At 39.3% G+C, this 17,589-nt stretch overlaps 1 protein-coding gene and 1 long non-coding RNA gene across 14 annotated transcripts in view; one reads left to right on the forward strand and one right to left on the reverse strand.

Annotated features, from left to right (window-relative positions):
- FRYL (FRY like transcription coactivator) overlaps positions 1-17,589 on the reverse strand; it is a 252,038-nt gene that overhangs the window by 45,640 nt on the left and 188,809 nt on the right. For 12 of the 13 annotated variants that reach the window (XM_073891643.1, XM_073891641.1, XM_073891642.1 and 9 more), the window contains 12 exons: positions 15,029-15,197; positions 13,157-13,241; positions 12,533-12,645; positions 11,426-11,576; positions 10,656-10,759; positions 9,354-9,539; positions 7,570-7,774; positions 6,041-6,162; positions 4,830-5,020; positions 3,371-3,465; positions 1,693-2,300; positions 1,294-1,391 (listed from right to left, as the gene is read on the reverse strand). In XM_073891643.1, coding sequence (XP_073747744.1) covers positions 1,294-1,391; positions 1,693-2,300; positions 3,371-3,465; positions 4,830-5,020; positions 6,041-6,162; positions 7,570-7,774; positions 9,354-9,539; positions 10,656-10,759; positions 11,426-11,576; positions 12,533-12,645; positions 13,157-13,241; positions 15,029-15,197 — 2,127 coding nt within the window. The remainder of the gene's footprint in view (positions 1-1,293; positions 1,392-1,692; positions 2,301-3,370; positions 3,466-4,829; positions 5,021-6,040; positions 6,163-7,569; positions 7,775-9,353; positions 9,540-10,655; positions 10,760-11,425; positions 11,577-12,532; positions 12,646-13,156; positions 13,242-15,028; positions 15,198-17,589) is intronic. The other variant, XM_073891640.1, reaches the window with a different exon arrangement.
- On the forward strand, positions 551-9,347 carry LOC112836112 (uncharacterized). Its single transcript, XR_003211386.2, has 5 exons — positions 551-646; positions 4,859-5,045; positions 7,357-7,575; positions 7,856-8,175; positions 9,024-9,347. It is a non-coding gene; the product is annotated as an uncharacterized lncRNA (long non-coding RNA).

The raw sequence follows: 17,589 nt of genomic DNA on the forward strand, positions 1-17,589 counted from the left end.
TTGCAGGCGCTGGGATCCGGGCCCTGGGGAAGCGGGTGTTCTCTTTGGCTTTCTGCGTGCTTGCCCTTTCCATCTACTGTTGTGCTACTTGTTAAATGACCCGCAGCTTTTAAAAGGTTGCTCATATAAAAAAACTCTTCCAGAGAATTTCACTTGCTTATTCCCTTTTGCTGCTAATTTCTCTCATTTTCTCCTCCTGTTTTAGCTAGGTTGTCTTCTTTCTGCTGCTGTTCACTCATCTCCCCTAGTTCAGCTAATTTCCTATTGTATGTACATGACTTGTGAATTTATAGAACTCCTTCTCATAACTGTTCATATTTTCAGTCTGTAAAGCCTTTTTTCCAAGACTCAATGAGTGACAGAAAAAAAAAAAAAGAAGAAAGAAAATTAAGAGTTAAGTTTAAGCAGAAGGCGAGGTATTTGGGTTCTTTATTGTTCTTGAGAGGAAATTATTAAAAAATCATACTCTTTTAAAATTATGATTAAGAGCTCTAACACTTTCAAACAAATGTTAACAGATGATTTAAAAATTGGTACATTCCTGTTTCAGAAACCTTCAGAAGGAAAGAAAATAAGGGAGAGAAAAGAAAGAAGCCAGCAAAGAGAGAGGAAGAGAATGTTAAAAGGAAAAAGGCAAAAGTAAAGGGTGAGAGAGAACTTTTGGAGTCACAGAATGTACTATGCCCTCTCCTTAAGGCTCGGGGCCTTTGCACATGCAATTTCTCCTGCCTAGAAACCTAACCTCACCCATCTCCTAGATTCTTGTCCAGGGATCTTATTTTGGTCACTCCTATTCAGCCTTCAGTGTCTGGGCAGACTTTTGCTCTCTGTGCCCCTGGAGTCCTGCCCTTTCGTTGCACACTTATCAGCCTCGATGGCGACTGTCTACTTACTTGCTTGCACCCCTACTGTAAGGCCCACAGGGGCAAGTATTCTGTCTCCTTTGATTATCACTGCATTTCTGGCACCCAACCCAGTGCTCAGCAATATTTGGTAGGAAACGAATGAATTGGAGACTGACAGAGAGGTAGAAGATAAAGTAGGGAAACAGAGCAGAAAAAGACTCAGACTCAGAGGAGCATTACGCTAAACAAATAATTTTATTCACTGTGATTTGAACAGTGGTAGCTTACATCATTACTGTAAAACTCCTTTATATGCATGAAAAGAATAAAACTTTAGATGTGAAATTCACAAAGGAAGTCCCAGTAAAAGATCTGAGATCCCCCCCTTTAAGATAAACTCCAGAAAAATTTCCCTTTAGCATTATCTGTCAGCATAACATTTGCTTACCTTTGCTATTCGACTAGCTGTTTCTTTGCAAAACTGAGTTGGGCTGTCAAAATGCTGGATTAAGTGAGGCAATAAGCAAAGGATGTTAAGAGGAAAGCCTATCAAAAAAAAAAAAGCAAACAATAACCAATTTTATTGCACATTATTTAAAAACTAAAGGTATTTTTTTAATGGTTCACAGAAACCATTTTCTTTTTATTTCTTGGAGCACCTGATCTTCTACATTCTTTTTTTTTGCCTTTACCAAGGAAATTAAGCTATCTCATATATTCAACAAACAAACAAACAAGTCAACCCGTGACTTTGTGGAAGAGCAGAAATTAGTAGACTTCAAAACAAATTAGTTTACATTTCACTACATTAAAAAGCAGAGAGTTGGTGCAATTCTATTAACATCACCTGACAACTGGGAAGGATCCACCAGCGTGTGTTTGGAGACAGCAATGAGTTTACTGAGGAGGTGCACGGTCATTTCTTGCGTAGAGACTGAGGTAAAACCCTTAAGGAAGAGCTGCTGAAGGCCTGGAAAGTTATTCCATTTCAATTTGCTTTGTACATTTTCAATCTTCTCTCGACTCTCCGATTTATCCAGAGGCAAATGGATAAGCAGTTTGTTGAGAAGCCTAAGAGCCAGGAGGTATTCATATTCATAATCTGATTCTAATAAAGATGCTGCTATCCAAAAAATGGTGGCCATCAAGTTGGCAGGCTCAGTAGTGGACTGCACATCATACATTCCCTTCTCCCTCAGAGAGGAAAGGCTTCTAGTCCTTGCTAAACTATTGCTATGGTTTATCCGTCCATCCATTATATCCAGTGTGTTACTCCGCCGCCGGTCACCTCTTCGGTCACCAATTAAACTTAATCTCAGAGAGTTACTTCTTGCATTACTGTTATATCCCAAGTAACTGCTACTATTAATGGGACTTGTGCTTAGATTGAGTTGTCCAGTGCTTTTCCTGTTAGCTGCATACTTGTTTCCCATTATAGGATCATGGTATGAGGTTCTTTACAAAAAAAAAAAATAAGAAAGAAAAAAAGATAAATGCATGTACAATCACTTCTTTTGCTACATTAATTTTACTCTCGAAAACACTGAAAAAACACTGTTACCAGGAAAAATTACGTTTGAGTATATCTGACTTTGCTTACTTCAATTTCAGTTCTCTCCTCCATATTAAAGCAAAATGTACAACGGTGTCTTTCCTACTGTGGCCAACCGTTTCCTGTGAGCTGGAGGATGTGTGATTTGAAGTGAAAATTCTGCCGCAGTTATCACTGACAACTTTCCGCTCTAGGATTTAGTAAACGTTATGTCCAAAGCAGAACTCATCTGTCTTCTCCCCAGACTTGATGGTCCCCATGTCCTTATTTTTGTCAATGCACACTCTTTCCCCCCCCCAAAAAATCAAGCTCAAAAATTTATTTTTGACTTCTCCTTCTCCCTCACATCTGATTATCACTGATTTAAAAATAATGACAGAATGCTGCCTACAGGTGCCAGCAGTATGCAAAGTACTAGCAATACTGAAGTCTGTTGGGAGAGACAGAGATGCAAAAATTCATAGTTTGTTAATTACTGTTATTAAACTCTAAAGAAAAGCCCCGTGAGAACCCCCAAAATGGAGTAATTCACACCACCCTCAGGGAGTTAGAAATGCTTAGCTAGGTGGTGATATCTGAGATGGGTCTTGAAGGACAAGCCAATTCGGGATTTTGCAAGGAAGAGAAAGTGGGAGAGGAACAATTTGCAGCAGATGTGAGCGGGGAGGGGGCTGGCCGGCTGCGGGGCAATGGGACGGTGGGTGTGGCAGGAATGGAGCTGGTCAGTGGTGCTGGCGCCCCGTCGTGCAGCAGACAGACCCCTGACCAGGACCTCAGAAGAACGACACACCACTAACAGCTCTGTAGGACTTTCCACACGCTCCCTGCCCTCCTGTCCCCAGTGGTAATCCATCTGAGTTGTTTGGTATTATTCTCACTACCAATACGAGAATAATATAATGTCATAGTCATGCATATTTAGCTACTGGAGTTCTATCTACAAATCTACAGTTTGTCTGGCTTAAATTCTTACTGAGAAAGGGCAGAAAGAAGATCATAATGCTTCATGGTTTCAGCCAAAGTATCAATTGCAGATTCCAATGTGAGAAGAAGCTCAATCACAAATCCCTAGGTTAAAAAAAAAAAAAAAAAAAAAAAAAAAGGCAGATTTTCATTAATTATGCTCTGGAAAAAAAAGAAATCGCAACGGACTTCCCGATGAGATTTAAAAATAGAACAAACTCAACATTAATATTACAAAATGATTAAACTCTTGAGCAACATGATCTTGCTGATTGATGAAAACTCATCAAACTAATGGTTATAATGGCACAATTCACCCAAAATTGCTCAGGCCAAAAATCGAAGTCATTTTTGTTTCTTTCTCTCACATCTAAATTAAACCTATCAGCAAGTCTTGAAAATATTACTTTTAAAATATATCTGAAATCTGATCCCCTCTCTATACCTCCACAGCTTCCCTTAATCTAAACTACCTCCATTTCAGCGTGGACTTTTACAATAAGCCCCTTAGCTGACTCTTACTGACCTCCTAAGGACTCTACCTAGCCTCTGGAGTTTTCAAAATAGCAAATTATATCCATTACCTTTCCTCTCAATGAAGTATTGTTTGCCATCAACTCAAAGTAAAACCCCACCTTGCACTAGGGTCTACCAGACCTCACATAATCTGGACCTGCCTATGTCAACCTCCTGACGTTAGACAACCCCATCCAATACACTAGCCATACTGGTTTGCTTCATGTTCCTCAAAGAAAGGTCAACTGCTTCTGCCTCAGGGCCTTTGCACTTGTTAGTCCTATTTATCTGTCTGACATGTTCTTCTGGATTATCACAGGCCTCAATTCATTCACATATGTGTTTAAATCTCACCTTCTCTGATGATCATATATAAAAGCAACTCCCTCTCCCCTGCAACTCTTTAACCTGTTACTCTACCTTATTATTTTCACACTATTAAACACTAAATAAAATGATGTTACATATTATTGGTGGATTAGAGGCTTATTTCTCCAATAGAATGTGAGCTCCAGAATGCCAGGAACTTTCTCTTGTTCCCTACTATATTCACAGTGTCTAGAACAGTGTTAATAAAATCACTAGTCTGTATAGACATAAGTTCTCAATTGCATTATTTCACTTAATTTATCTTAAAAATTTAGCACTCTCCATTTAAATTTAACTTCCTATCTCTTTTACCTTGTGGTCATCCCAAAAGAACATCCAAGTGTGTGTGCATGCATGCGTGTGTGTATAAATGTAAAGCTTTCTCAAATAGGCACTAAATATCTGATTCAGTTAGTATGTTATCAAATATTATTTACAAAACTGTTTCATAATTCTTTACCTGCTTGTTAGCATCTGACAGGAATTCTGTGTAACCATTAGACCTGCTGTGCCCTGTACTTGACAAATGAGTTCTTGACAATGAGTAACTACTCAATGGCTACTGAAAGAATTTAATGCAATACCTGTGCATCTTCCCCTGGGTCCCCTACAGTTTCTACAAGTCTGGACAGAACATCAGAAAGTGTAGTTGCAGAAAGAGGCTGCTTTAGGGCCCTGAAAATCTGGAAGGATCTCCCAGCATAGTGTCGAGAAGAACAAGAAAGTGCTGTTTGCAGAGCAACTTCACTAAGATGATGTTCCAAATGTATTCCTTCTGTGAAGACAAAGGATGGATACAAGTGAGTGCTTCTCTGTTGCTTGGAATGCAGGGTTATCATCAGAGGTTAACCATTTTAAACCCAGTGCCCAGCACACTGCCTGGGAAACCAGGCAGGCACTCAGATTTTAGAGGTCAATGCTTTTTCTTTTCATTAAACTCCATGTGCATTTTAGAGGACTCTTCAGTCTAAGCTCCAGGGAAGTATTCTTTGAGAACAGGGTTTCTCAACCTCAGCGCTGTTGCCATTTTGGCCAGACAAGTCTTGGTTGTGAAGGCTGTCCTCTGCAGCATACTTGCTTAGCAGCAGCTTGGCCTCTGCCCAACTGGATACCAAGAGTAACCAGTTGTCCCCTGCCCCCCAGTAGTGACAAAAATGTCTCCGGGCATTGCCAGATGTCCTGAGGGACAAAATCACCCCTGGTTGGGAACCAGTGCTTTAAACAGATACATTTTTACTATAATTTTCAGTATGTGTTAATTTTAGATCACAGAAGTCTGTTACAGTATAAATCAGAATTTAAGTTTGTCATCTCCACCTGTGTTCCTTTAATGTTCTTGTTTCCTAATACATAACCACACTGTAACTTTATGCCATCGTATATGAAAAGAAGAACCCCAGAACGTCACAAGTCACTTTTGTATTTTTTAAGGAGTAACTAAATTTTTCTTGAACCAACTCTGTTATCACAAATGAGTTAAAAAAGAAAACCTGTCTAGGAGCATCTGGGTGGCTCAGTCAGTTAAGCGTCTGCCTTCTGCTTAGGTCATGATCCCAGAATCCTGGGATCCAGCCTCGATCCAGCTACACTCCTTCCTCTGCCCCTCCCCCTGCTCATGCTCTTTCTCTCTCAAATAAATAAAATCTTAAGAAAAAAAAAGAAAAACCTGTCTAAAACTTTTTAATGTAGACGTGTCAATTGTCAACTCTTTGCTAAGCTGAATCAGGAATTTTCACATCACATTAAAATATCTCATTGAAAGTAAGTATTATCTGAAATATTTAATAAAAGATACCTGAGTTTGACTGCTTAAAAACAGAAACCACATGTTTCAAAAATGTAGTTAACTGCTCAGCACTCTTTATGCTAGGATTCTTGGCAGAAACATCCTCATGGTTCCAAAGGGGCCCTCTTTTTCTGAAAACAGAGAACAGACATAATCCCTTGGTTTTAAACTGACATTAACAGTTTTACTCAGTCACCTAAAATGTGCCTTTGCCACTAGAAAGGACAGTAGCGGAATAAATCAAATAGCACGCACACAGTCTACTGCTATTTATGTACTCAAATGTGCAATGGTCTATGTCAAGTAGAGGAAGATCCAGGTTCCATGTAATTTCAGCCTTCCATCATTACAGTTAAATTCTCTCAGAGATGGTAGATAAAGATGACAAATGCTGCCAAGTGAGAAGAATACTGATTTCTGCTTCTGTGTTATAGGTCACAACATAATTTGGAGAGGCTAGACTGTATTTAGATTGTAATGCAAAGAAAATAATTTACTAGCTAAAAATACAGGGAATGTTTAAGACAAAATGGTTTCCTCTTCACACCAGGGTCTACCAGACCTCACATAATCTGGACCTGCCCACGTCAACCTCCTGACATTAGACATCCCCATCCAATACACTAGCCATACTGGTTTGCTTCATGTTCCTCAAAGAAAAGCCTCTTACTTCTGCCTCAGGGCCTTTGCACTTGTTAGTCCTATTTCTCTGTCTGACATGTTCTTCCGGATTATCACAGGCCTTTAAAATATCTTTGCATTCTCAAGGCTGCCAGCTTGGTTAGTTAAGGGTTAAATTCCTTATTACCTCAGGCCTGAAGTGCCCTGAAAATCTTTTCTGTGCTCACACAGCCACCAGTTTGCAACACCTTTAATTCGTCCTGTTCATTGCCACGAGACTGATTGTTCTCAACATACTTAATCGTGTCTCCCACCCTTCCCATCCAGCTCAAGGAATTTCAATAATTTCTGTTTTCTGGAAAGATGAAAGATCTGTAGCCTGTGGCCTAGGCTTCATGGCCCTCCAGTCTGAATTCTCCTTTGCCTACAAAGTTTTCTCGTCTAGAAACATTTCCCTCAGCATTACAGTCAGACTGGATTACTCACCATTTCCAAACACATTTTATTTCTCACGCCCCTGATGATTCTGCTTTTGCTGTGGAACACCAACCCCCCTGTCCCCATCTATGTTTCTTCCTTCCTTATGGTGCCTTGCAAAGAGTAGGCCATAAATAAAAATTTGATGACTGACTGATAATGGAGCTAACGAAAGTGGAATATGTATTCAGATAATACTGTATTCTCTTTGGCCACTTGGTATCCAGACACGATTAAGGCCCTCCTCAGGGATAACTGTGTGAGCACAAAAGAAGAAAGTCTTTGGAGGCATCAAATTATCTAACTATCACACAATACACACCTGTGTATTCCAAATCAATGGAACGCCAGCAACGCAAAACAGGGTTCACCGTAGCTGACAAATGAAAGAACGACTTAACGCAGCTATGAGGCTGGAATGGTGAGAGCTGAACCGTTACCTTGAGGTAATGAATTCCATGAGGGTTTTGACTTTTCCATCCTGCTCTACTGAGATGTCGACCTCATTGAGGATAGTGGTGTGCAGATGGGAAATGGCAGCGCTGTTATTTCCTAAGCTGATACTAGAAGAGGTAGAACTTGAGCTAAGCCCTGAGTCAGTCATGGGGGAGGGCTGGTAATCAGGTATAAAATCACTAACGCCCGCTGAAAGAGAAAGATGGCCGTGAATACCAGACAGGAAAGGATCTTACACACTCTTTACACTTAAACTCTCCTTCCTTACAGGTTATACGGGACACATGCGGGAATCTTAGCGCCAGCTGATGCAAATCAGGGCTCCTTCCGTGGGAGCCTCGTCAGCACCAAATTCCAGCAAGCGAGTTTGGGGGCCAACATTGTTTTCCACAGCCTACTATTAAAACTTAACTATTTGGATTTCCTGTGAGGTCTCTGCTGCCATCTGCTGAGGAAAGTTGAAAGTGGCACTTTCCTAATATTTTGGCACGTTGCCTCAACATGTGTTGAGTCCAGTGTTTCCACAATGTGAACTGATTTTTCTTACGGAAAGGATTCTATACTTTCCGCTTCATTTTACTTGAAGAAAGGTAATTTTCAAGTCTTTGTAATATTTATGTCACTTATTAAATTCTTTTACAGGTTGTTACTAATGCCAATCTTCACAAAATGGCAAAAGGAGTCATAAAAACAATAAAAACAAACTATGGAATTTTAAATAAAGATGCTTTAACATAAAAGAGGCATAAACTTTATTCTATTAATCTTTTAATCACATTTTAAAAGGTGAAATATTTCCTAATAATTGTTTTCTTACTAACTACACGGTTTTAAGTAAATAACTACACGCTTTTAAGTAAATAACGGGTTTTAACTAAGTAACTTTCACCCTGTATCTGACGTTATATGACTAGTAAAAAATGTAATTTTATTTCATTTTTTAAGAACAATTATTTTCTAGATCATCTATTAGTAACTTGATGATACAAACAAATGAAATAAGTAAGTCAGGGCTATTAGGAAAGAAGAAAATATAACTTGCAAAGTAAAAAAATTCACACCAACAGTGAAATAACTTTTATATTAGAGTCAATAATTTGGACCTCATTACTTCAAAATGTATGATTTGGAACTTACTAGACTTAAAAATGTGTAACATTTTAAATATAGTAAGTATAGGGGCACCTGGCTGGCTCAGTCAGTTAAGTGTCTGACTCTTGGTTTTGGCTTAAGTCATGATATCTCAGGGTCGTGAGATCGAGACCTGCATTGGGCTCCACACTCAGCAGGGAGTCACCTTTCCCTCTGCCTCTGCCTCTGCCCCCGCTCACATGTGTGCTCTCTCTCTCTCAAATAAATCTTTTAAAAATAAATACATACAGTAAATATAATCAAGTGAACAAAAAACTTTAAATGTCTTCCTTTGTCCATTTTTCAGATCTTGAGAGCACGAGGAATCTAACACAAGTTCAACATCTTTTCCATAACTGTGCTGAATCAGCTAAGCACTTTTTCACTGATCTTCAACTTACATGTTGAGAACTTAACATTTTTAAGACAAAGACCTTTAAAGGCAATACAGACTCAAATACTCCAAGCTTAATTCTTTTCCTAGTTAATAAATAATGTATATGGTACTTAAACTAATAAAACTACATTTAAAAAAAAAGTATTTCAACTTTTATTTAGTTGACTTTCTCCATTGCAGATTTCAACTTAATGAAGCACGATTCCACTGTCAATCAAACTGGGCATTTGGAGCAAATACCTGTGAACGTGTAATCTAAGTGTGCAATCTGTTTGACTGTAAGCACCCTGGGCTCATTAAACTCCTTGTTCCTGAGGAGGACAGAAGCAACAGTGCGGATGTTACTGTTGGATCCCATTACTATTAACAAGTGCAGAAGCAGGCGTTTACAATGCTCATACACCTCAGGGTGGCAGTGGTCAAACCCTAGAAAGGACAGTAGAAAATCATCATCAGTAGAGAGAAATAATGAGTACTCTTGCTTCCAAACACATATTTTAAAGAAAAGCAGACATTACAGAAAATATTTTGTAGAAGATGATGTACTACACGAAAATATTTATTGGCCTGGAATTCTTATGCCCTTTTACAGTAATAGCCTGTTGTCTCAGAGCAGCAGGAAGAACCAAGACAAGTTTTCAATGTGTTTTCTGTCTAAAATTTAGCCATCTGTCAGAAAGTATTACTCTGGGGGCGCCTGGGTGGCTCAGTTGGTTCAATGTCTGACTCTTAATTTCGGCTCAGGTCACGGTCTCAGTGTTGTGAGACCGAGTCCCACATCAGGCTCTGCACCAGGCATGGAGCCTACTTGGGATTCTCTCTCCCTCTCCCTCTGCCCCTCTCAACCCTGCTTCTCTCCCTCTCTTAAAAAGAAAAAAAAAAAACATTATTACTCTGTTGCATAACACTTTATGTAAATAAATTTCATAAAGGCAAGCATTTTTTGTGTGTAGCGTGTAATGCAAAGTCAGTAGATGTTTGATTACCGAAGAAATGAAGTAATACATATATAATGAGTGTGCACATCAGGAAAACTTCGGAGAAGATGGCTACCTTGACTTGCTTCAGGAAGTCAACTCTATGAGCGTGAAAAGTACCGCTGATGTGATGGAGCCCGTGTGTCTGTTACCGAGGGCCCAGGGGAGTTTCAGCTGTAATAATCAGACTGTCCAAAATCCCATTCTTTTGGGAAACACTTAGAACCCATTTTAATTTTCCATTTACACTGAACGTTTCCAGTTCCAGAGGTAAATTAACTTTACTCTTGCTACAGCTACCGAATTTTTCCTGCTAGAGGGTTAAGTATGTTTGTGAGCAGTGGAGGGGCCGCAGGACAGGAATGGGAATGAGGACAGAGGATCTATTTGTGGTTAAGAGAGAGGTGAGGACTAACTCCCTACTGGACCATGAGGAGCACTGTAAGAAGTGTCATGGAATGATATACAAAAAAAAAAAACGAAAGCAGAAACACTGAAAAACTAGACTGTCTTGAAGTTATCACCAAAATATGATGGGACATTGAGTTAGAACAATATTTATTACCTATAAAAATTGCATGAAGAAGAAGATGGAGGTAGCTTCCCCATTCCACCTTCACACTGTGATCAATGATCAGGTCAGTCAAAAGGATCACGGCTATGTTACACCTGTGACAAATGAGAATGCTATTAATGTCCTATCAGAGTAAGCCTGGAGAAAATCCTATGCCAGTTACTTGAAGACTTGAACAAAGTATTTTATGGAAAAATACAACTTCTCAAGAAAAAAAGAAGAAAAGAAATATAGCTGAAGAAACCATTAAGTGATAGTTTTAGAAAAAAACATTACCTGCTAAGGGCTCCCCCAAGTCAAGGGCCGTAATTTCTTCATCTTCGACCCTGACACCTAGCACGCACACTGCTCGCCCCACAGGAGGTGTTCAGTACGTGTTTGATACGTTAATGAATTTTGAAAGAATGTGGTAACTGTTCTATTGTGACTTTGCCAAGTAGAATTCAGTTTAACACAATTCAAAATAATAGTGCCTAGTGCCATAAAATATTTTTCAGATGTAGTAACTGGGTCCCAGAAAGGTCAAGTAACTATGCCAGACACCCAGAAAAGCAGCAGCAGAAGTAGACTTAATAATACTAATTGTAAACAGAATTCTGAGTTTGTAGATTTCTTAAACTCTAAACACATGGATCTCATTTGTTGCAGTCTCAAACGAAAGAAAAGGCTTTTTATTCCATGTTGTCAGATAGCATAAAGAAAGCTGAAGGTGTTAAGCAGCAATGTGGCTCATATGAAATAGGAATGATGCTGTAGTCCACCTGTGAAGAGGTAATCCAGGGGATGACGTTTCAGGCAAGTAATCCACCAGTGGTGACCAGCAGCCTCCAGCTGGTGGGAAGGGTAGTGGCTCTCCTTGATTATGCTCCATCACTTTCAGTCGCCAATTAGAATAAAGTGGCATTGAATCACCTATCAAAATAAAATGATCTCATTTTCTACACCATCTATTTTCTGCCAACATAAGCAAACTCTAGTAAGACACCAACTATTTATAGCATTGGAAAGTGATAAAAAATAACTTCCCACTCTTTTGACATAGGTCTGCTAGGAAGACCTGGGTACAAATATTATCAAGTCAAGCAAATCAGAGAGAGAAAGAGCTATCAATTCAGGTTCCATCATCTATATCAAAGCAAAACTACACTTGCACTCTGTTAAGATTCCAGAATTGATGTCCAAGCCATGAAACCACATCATAGGTGAAGCTGCCTTGTAACAAGGGCCTTCTGGTAAGTTACTCAATTCTAAATTTCCTGAGATAGGGTCAACACAAACCCATCTTAAAAGGAAATCTGCTCTACCGCAGTGGGGCTGCAGGGTGTAATAAAAAATGACATCAGGAAATGTGAATTCTGTGTGACATGGGTAAGTCACTTAACCTCTCTGGACCTCAGTTCCATCATGTGCAAAGTGAGGAGATCGGACCAGATTATCTCCAGGGTCCCTTCCCAGTCTGAAGGCTGGTGCTATTCCACTCTCCCCCAGTGTTAGAGTGAGACTCGGATAGACATTCACTTTGCAATTGCAAGGGAGAACTTTTCAGTAAAATGTGAATCCACAGAAAAAGAGCAAACCTGTTAAAAAAAAAGCAGGCTGTAGCCAGTGTCTACGATGATTCTCGAGAACCAATTCTTATGTTCCTTTTGATTTATCTGTAAGGGAACCTATGCTTTGAAAACAAATTTCCCCCATTCATGCCGCTTCTTAAAATCAGGACATTTCAGATTATGTTGGAACACCACCACTGGCAGTTAAATACTCTTCTTAAAAACAATTTATCAGAAAAATATATTCACTGACATCAATATAATAATTAATAATACGCCTTGCCATTGTAGTTATAAAAAACATGTGGAATTTATTACTTTTTTCTTCTTCATAAGATCCTCCAGAGCTGCTACTGTATCGAGATTCTAGTCTGTGATGTTGACGATTTAAGTGACTGCTTAGTCCACTGTAGATGTCTAGGTGCACATAGCTACGGGAATGATCGTGGCAGTTAGTCACAGTTCATGGTAAAATGGTATTTGTACTTTCGGTTTCACTTTCTACGTTTAAAAAAGAACACAGTACATAAAATATTAACAAAAGCTTCCTATGATATATCTTAATTTCCACCTTACAGTTCAAAAGCTTAAGCTTTTAAGTCAATTATTTCTACCTGAAGACTCTTCCTATATTGTGGTAACAATGCTCTGGTGAAACCTAGCTTATAAAAAACAGGCAGAGTAAATAGCCATTTAGAAAAGTCTAAAAATGTAAACGACACAAAAAGAGACTGGACATAATCTATTCATCCATTAGAGCACATAAAGGGATCTAGCATGTCAGCATTCTGATGATAAAACAGTTAATGTGGCAAATTTCCAAAACGGAAATATATTTCTTCACATTCAATGAAATATATGCTGCAATGCAGAAATGACCATTTATTCTGATAATACTATCTGTCAAACTGAAAGGTTAATGAAGAACAGAGAGGTACTTACCTCTCTTCAATATTCTCTTTAATGGGCTTATTATCAGGATTGCCATCTATGGGAGCTACCATTGTATTGCTACTGGAAGTAGTTCCTGCAATCAGAAATAAAATAGTATCTGTGAACTTAAAGCCTGGGATAACTCAGTTAAGAACAAAGATTTCAAAATTACAGATGTTAAAACTCTACTACAATGAGAGCAAGGCGATTTTTAAAAAGGAATGTACTCCTAATGACCAAGAGGGAAAGGAGACAGCAGCAACTAAATTCTAGATGCTGGAAAACAAATGGACAAGAAGTAATTCAGCTTTGAGAAGGCTGAATCTTAAAGCTGGTAGTGGGGGAAACCAAGAAGCTTCTATATCTATACTGCTGAACCTCCAAGACTCAGGAATTAGCAGCACTGAGTACCTCTGGGAGTAGGGGTTGAAAGTGTTGCTAAAATGGCAGGCTTGATTGAAAATCTATTTCAGAGGTAGTTGGTCCCCACGATCTATGCCCCTCCCTCTTGTAACTGGGTAGCTGTTTCTCTCGACTTCCAGAAATCTTTTCTTTTTTCAAGTTTACTCATTTAAGTAATTTCTATACCCAACATGGGCCTCAAACTCATGACACCGAGATCAAGAGTTATATATTCTTCCAACTGAGCCAGCAAGGCACCCCCAGGAATCTTTTCTGATAAGAGTAAATCAAAGATTTCTGGGCGAGGGCACATTATATACAGCTGAAGGAGGAAGGACTTTATTGAGAATAGGGAGATGGAGGGAAAATACCAACAAAATTTGAGATTATATCCCCTTGAAAGGTTCTCACCCCATGGGGCTACCAGAAGGCTTGAAGACGATGTTGTGTGTGTGTCTATCTGTGGATTCTTTGTATTTGTACATACAGCCCTACAACCTCTACTTTGGGTAGATGACTAGTAGAGTTTTGTCTGGGGAATCTGTTAGTCCAAGAGAAGAGACCTACAGACACTTTCATCAATGAAATCATCGTACAACACATGACAAAGTCAACAAGCTCCATTTATATCTACAAAACATCCAATCAACTTTTCAATATTCCACTCTTTATCAAAAAACAGATCTAGAATTGGTAGGCTTTTGAGGAAAGCTTTTACTAAGACAAATCAAAACAGAGCAATATAGAGAAAACAGGCTCTTCTGCTGGGAGAAGAAAGTCAGATATAAAAGATAGTCCAACCATGAAACATGAATAAGGTGCTCTTAAAAAAAAAAATTAATTAAAAAACACACTCTTTGGAATTAACATTCTGGCAAATAAGAAAAACTGAGAAAGTAGAACAAAAGGAGCTAAAAGATGAAAATAGATGACAAAAAATAAATTATAAAAGATTCCTAATTATACGGATGTTATTAACAGGCCAGAAACATTCAATATAAACTGACAAAGAATTTTCATGGAAATGTAATCTAAAACAGTCCCGATATTATGCTGATTTTCAATGGAAGTTATTCCCTCAGGGACACAGTTTCTTCAACTGAAAATATTACAATAATTATATCTGTATATACATATAACACTCACAAATAATTACAATATGAAATTACAGAGTAAGTCAGTAAGTAAGCCTTTTCTATATTTAACACACTAAGTTTATTTGTTACAAAATGCTTCTTGTATAAAGATATATAAATCTATATTCTGGTTCCAAACACATATGTATAAGTATGTTTCCCTCTGTAATACTAAGAACCCTTCCATTGTCAAACCTCTTTACTCCTATGAGGATTTACGAAGTCTTGTCAAGTTAATTCCCACACGACTCACGTTTGCTTTTGTGTTTCTTGATGCTATGATGAATAGTTATGTAAAGCTTCTCTTTTGAGACAAAGTTATCAGTTTTAAGTGACTTCTTACCTGAGGTGACAGAAGGGATTTTGCAGCTGGAAGTGATGCGGTAATACGGGGGGTTGTCCATGTGCGTGACGCCTGAGCTGACAGGATCGGTCAGCTGCAGCTCACTCACCAGCTCTTCCAGCAACTGCATTGTTTTGTCTCTACCTAAATAGACAATAACTTTCTTCACCTGTCACAAGAGAAAATCGTTCAGAAAAGAAAAAGCACAATTTTTATTTCATAAACTTGTCTTAAAGCAGATTTTCTCAGATAAGATCAATTTGAAATGGTAGATGAATTAAGCACAACTCAAATTTGAACACTGATCCACAGTAAGACATTAACTGGCTTTATAAATAGGTCTTCCCTCTGGCCCTCAGCATTATATTTAGTTGGGATGACTTGACTGTTTAATGGTTTCCGCATTATCTACTTCTTTACTATTTTGCCTTTTTTTTTTTTTAAGAAAAGCAAAAGATAATTGCTTTCCTATAAATCAGTGTCTTTTTAATGGGCAGATCTCAATTAATAATATCATCCCAAATTTCCTCAGACTTCAAACACAGGATTTTTTATTCTGCTTCCATTAATTCTCTATTTAACCCAGCAGGTACAGAGTAGTGATTAAAAGCAAGGAATTAGAACTAAATTGGAACCCAAACCACACAGCCTGGATTGGAGTGTAGACACTTGGTAGTTATGCGATTGGACAGTTACTCTCGGTTTTCTCTTCTGCAAAATGGGGCCAATAGCACGTATTTCATACAGTTGTTAAGATTAAATAAGATTTAATAAAGCACTTTAAGTATGCCTAGCACGTAGTATGAATTAAATAAGTGAAAAAAAATTTTCAGTAGTACACATTCTGTATGTAAGTAATATGTATTAATGAATCGCTTACTAACTGATCAGCCTATCTTTTTTTTTTCTTTGTAGTTTAATCCTTGCGACTCAAAAAATGTGGTCCTGCCAGCATAGGCATCATCACCAGGAGCTGCTAGAAATACAGAATCTCAGGATCCAACCCCCAGAGCCAGAACCAGATACCCTGGTGATTCACCTGCACAGAGACAACTGAGCAACTCTGCTTTACGTGACCCCTGGGCAAATCTTTTTTTTAGAGAGTGGGGGCAGGGCAGAGGGTGAGGGAGAGAAAGAAAGAATCTCAAGCAGACTCCCCACTGAGTGCAGAGTCTGACTTGGGGCTCTATCCCAGGACCCATGATCCCAGATCATGACTGGAGTTGAAATTAAGAGTCAGCCACCTAAACGACTGAGCCACCCAGGCGCCCCACCCCTGGGCAAATCTTAAAACATGCTTTATTGTGTCATACCGGAAGTCTTACAATGATTACCCATGGGTGACTGACCTACACACAGCTCTGTACCTATCCGACCTGCTTTAACTACTTGCTAGTTCTCTGTTCTCAGATCCAGTCACTGCTGACCCTACCAGGTGCATCCTTGCCTCCGTACCCCCCCCGGCCCCTAACTCTAATCCTGTTAATCTTCAAGCCCCAGCCTCACCCCAGCTGTACTGCCTTCTCCACAAAGTGGGAATTCACTCTAAGTGACAGAGCTAATGGCTGCCCAACACTGAAGAAGTTATTCTTCTCTGTGCCCTGTTTTATTCATCTGTAAAAGTGCTGTGATCTTCACACACTCAGATCTGAGAATTCAATGAAACAATGTAGATGAGGTGCTTATATCATACCTGGCCCTATAACAAGTGATTAAGAATGATAATTAAGAAATTATGATTGTCATTAAAAATAGCTCCTTTTCTAAGTTCCTGGGAAATGGTTATTTCCTGAATTTCATCTTGCTTCATGGTGCCTGTTTCTTCTTCCAGCGCAACTCAGGCATTCATCTATCCAATTAATAGGTACCTTCTATGTGCCAGGCACTATTCCAGGCTCTGGGAAGACAGCAATGAACCAAACAGACAAAATTCCTGCTCTGGAGGACAGACTCTACTGCACTGACTGAAGCAAAGGCAACAAGGCGAAGAGGTAAAACATATGTTTGGTGATGACAAGTGCTGGGAAAATCAATGAAGCAGGAAAAGGAAAAAAAAGTACGTGTTGGGACAGGGCATCTGCAGTCTTCGATAGGATGACCAGCAAAGGTCTCAGTGAGAAGGACATTTGAGGAGAGACCTGAGGGAGGGGAGGGAGGGAGCAAGGTGGCTATTTAGGTAAAGACAGAGGGGAGTGCAAAGGCCCCAAGGTGGGAAGGCCACAGAGCAGGGCAGCAAGGGGATCCGCATGGCCTCAGGCAGGGGGCATGAGGGAGGACATTAGGAGCTGAGCTCAGAGAGGTGAGGTGGGACTTTGTTGTTTCATACCACAGCCGCCTTTCTCTAACAGCTTCTCAGTGAGTATTACCCTGAGGCATGCAACAGTCATGGTAACTCGGGCAATGCTAGGTCAGGCAAAGCTACTGAACGGTTTGTTTAAAGTAGGACCTGTAAGAACTTTGACAGCAACGTTCTGCACAGCTATTCTTCTGCGGTTAGGAGACAGTACCAAGGTGTGGACACCGATGTGTGTACACACGTGTGTATCTGTGCACCTGTGCAG

The sequence above is a fragment of the Callorhinus ursinus genome, unplaced genomic scaffold, assembly GCF_003265705.2.
Source record: "Callorhinus ursinus isolate GAN/ISIS: 27379988/994484 unplaced genomic scaffold, GSC_fseal_2.0 scaffold4, whole genome shotgun sequence".
NCBI lineage: Eukaryota > Metazoa > Chordata > Mammalia > Carnivora > Otariidae > Callorhinus > Callorhinus ursinus.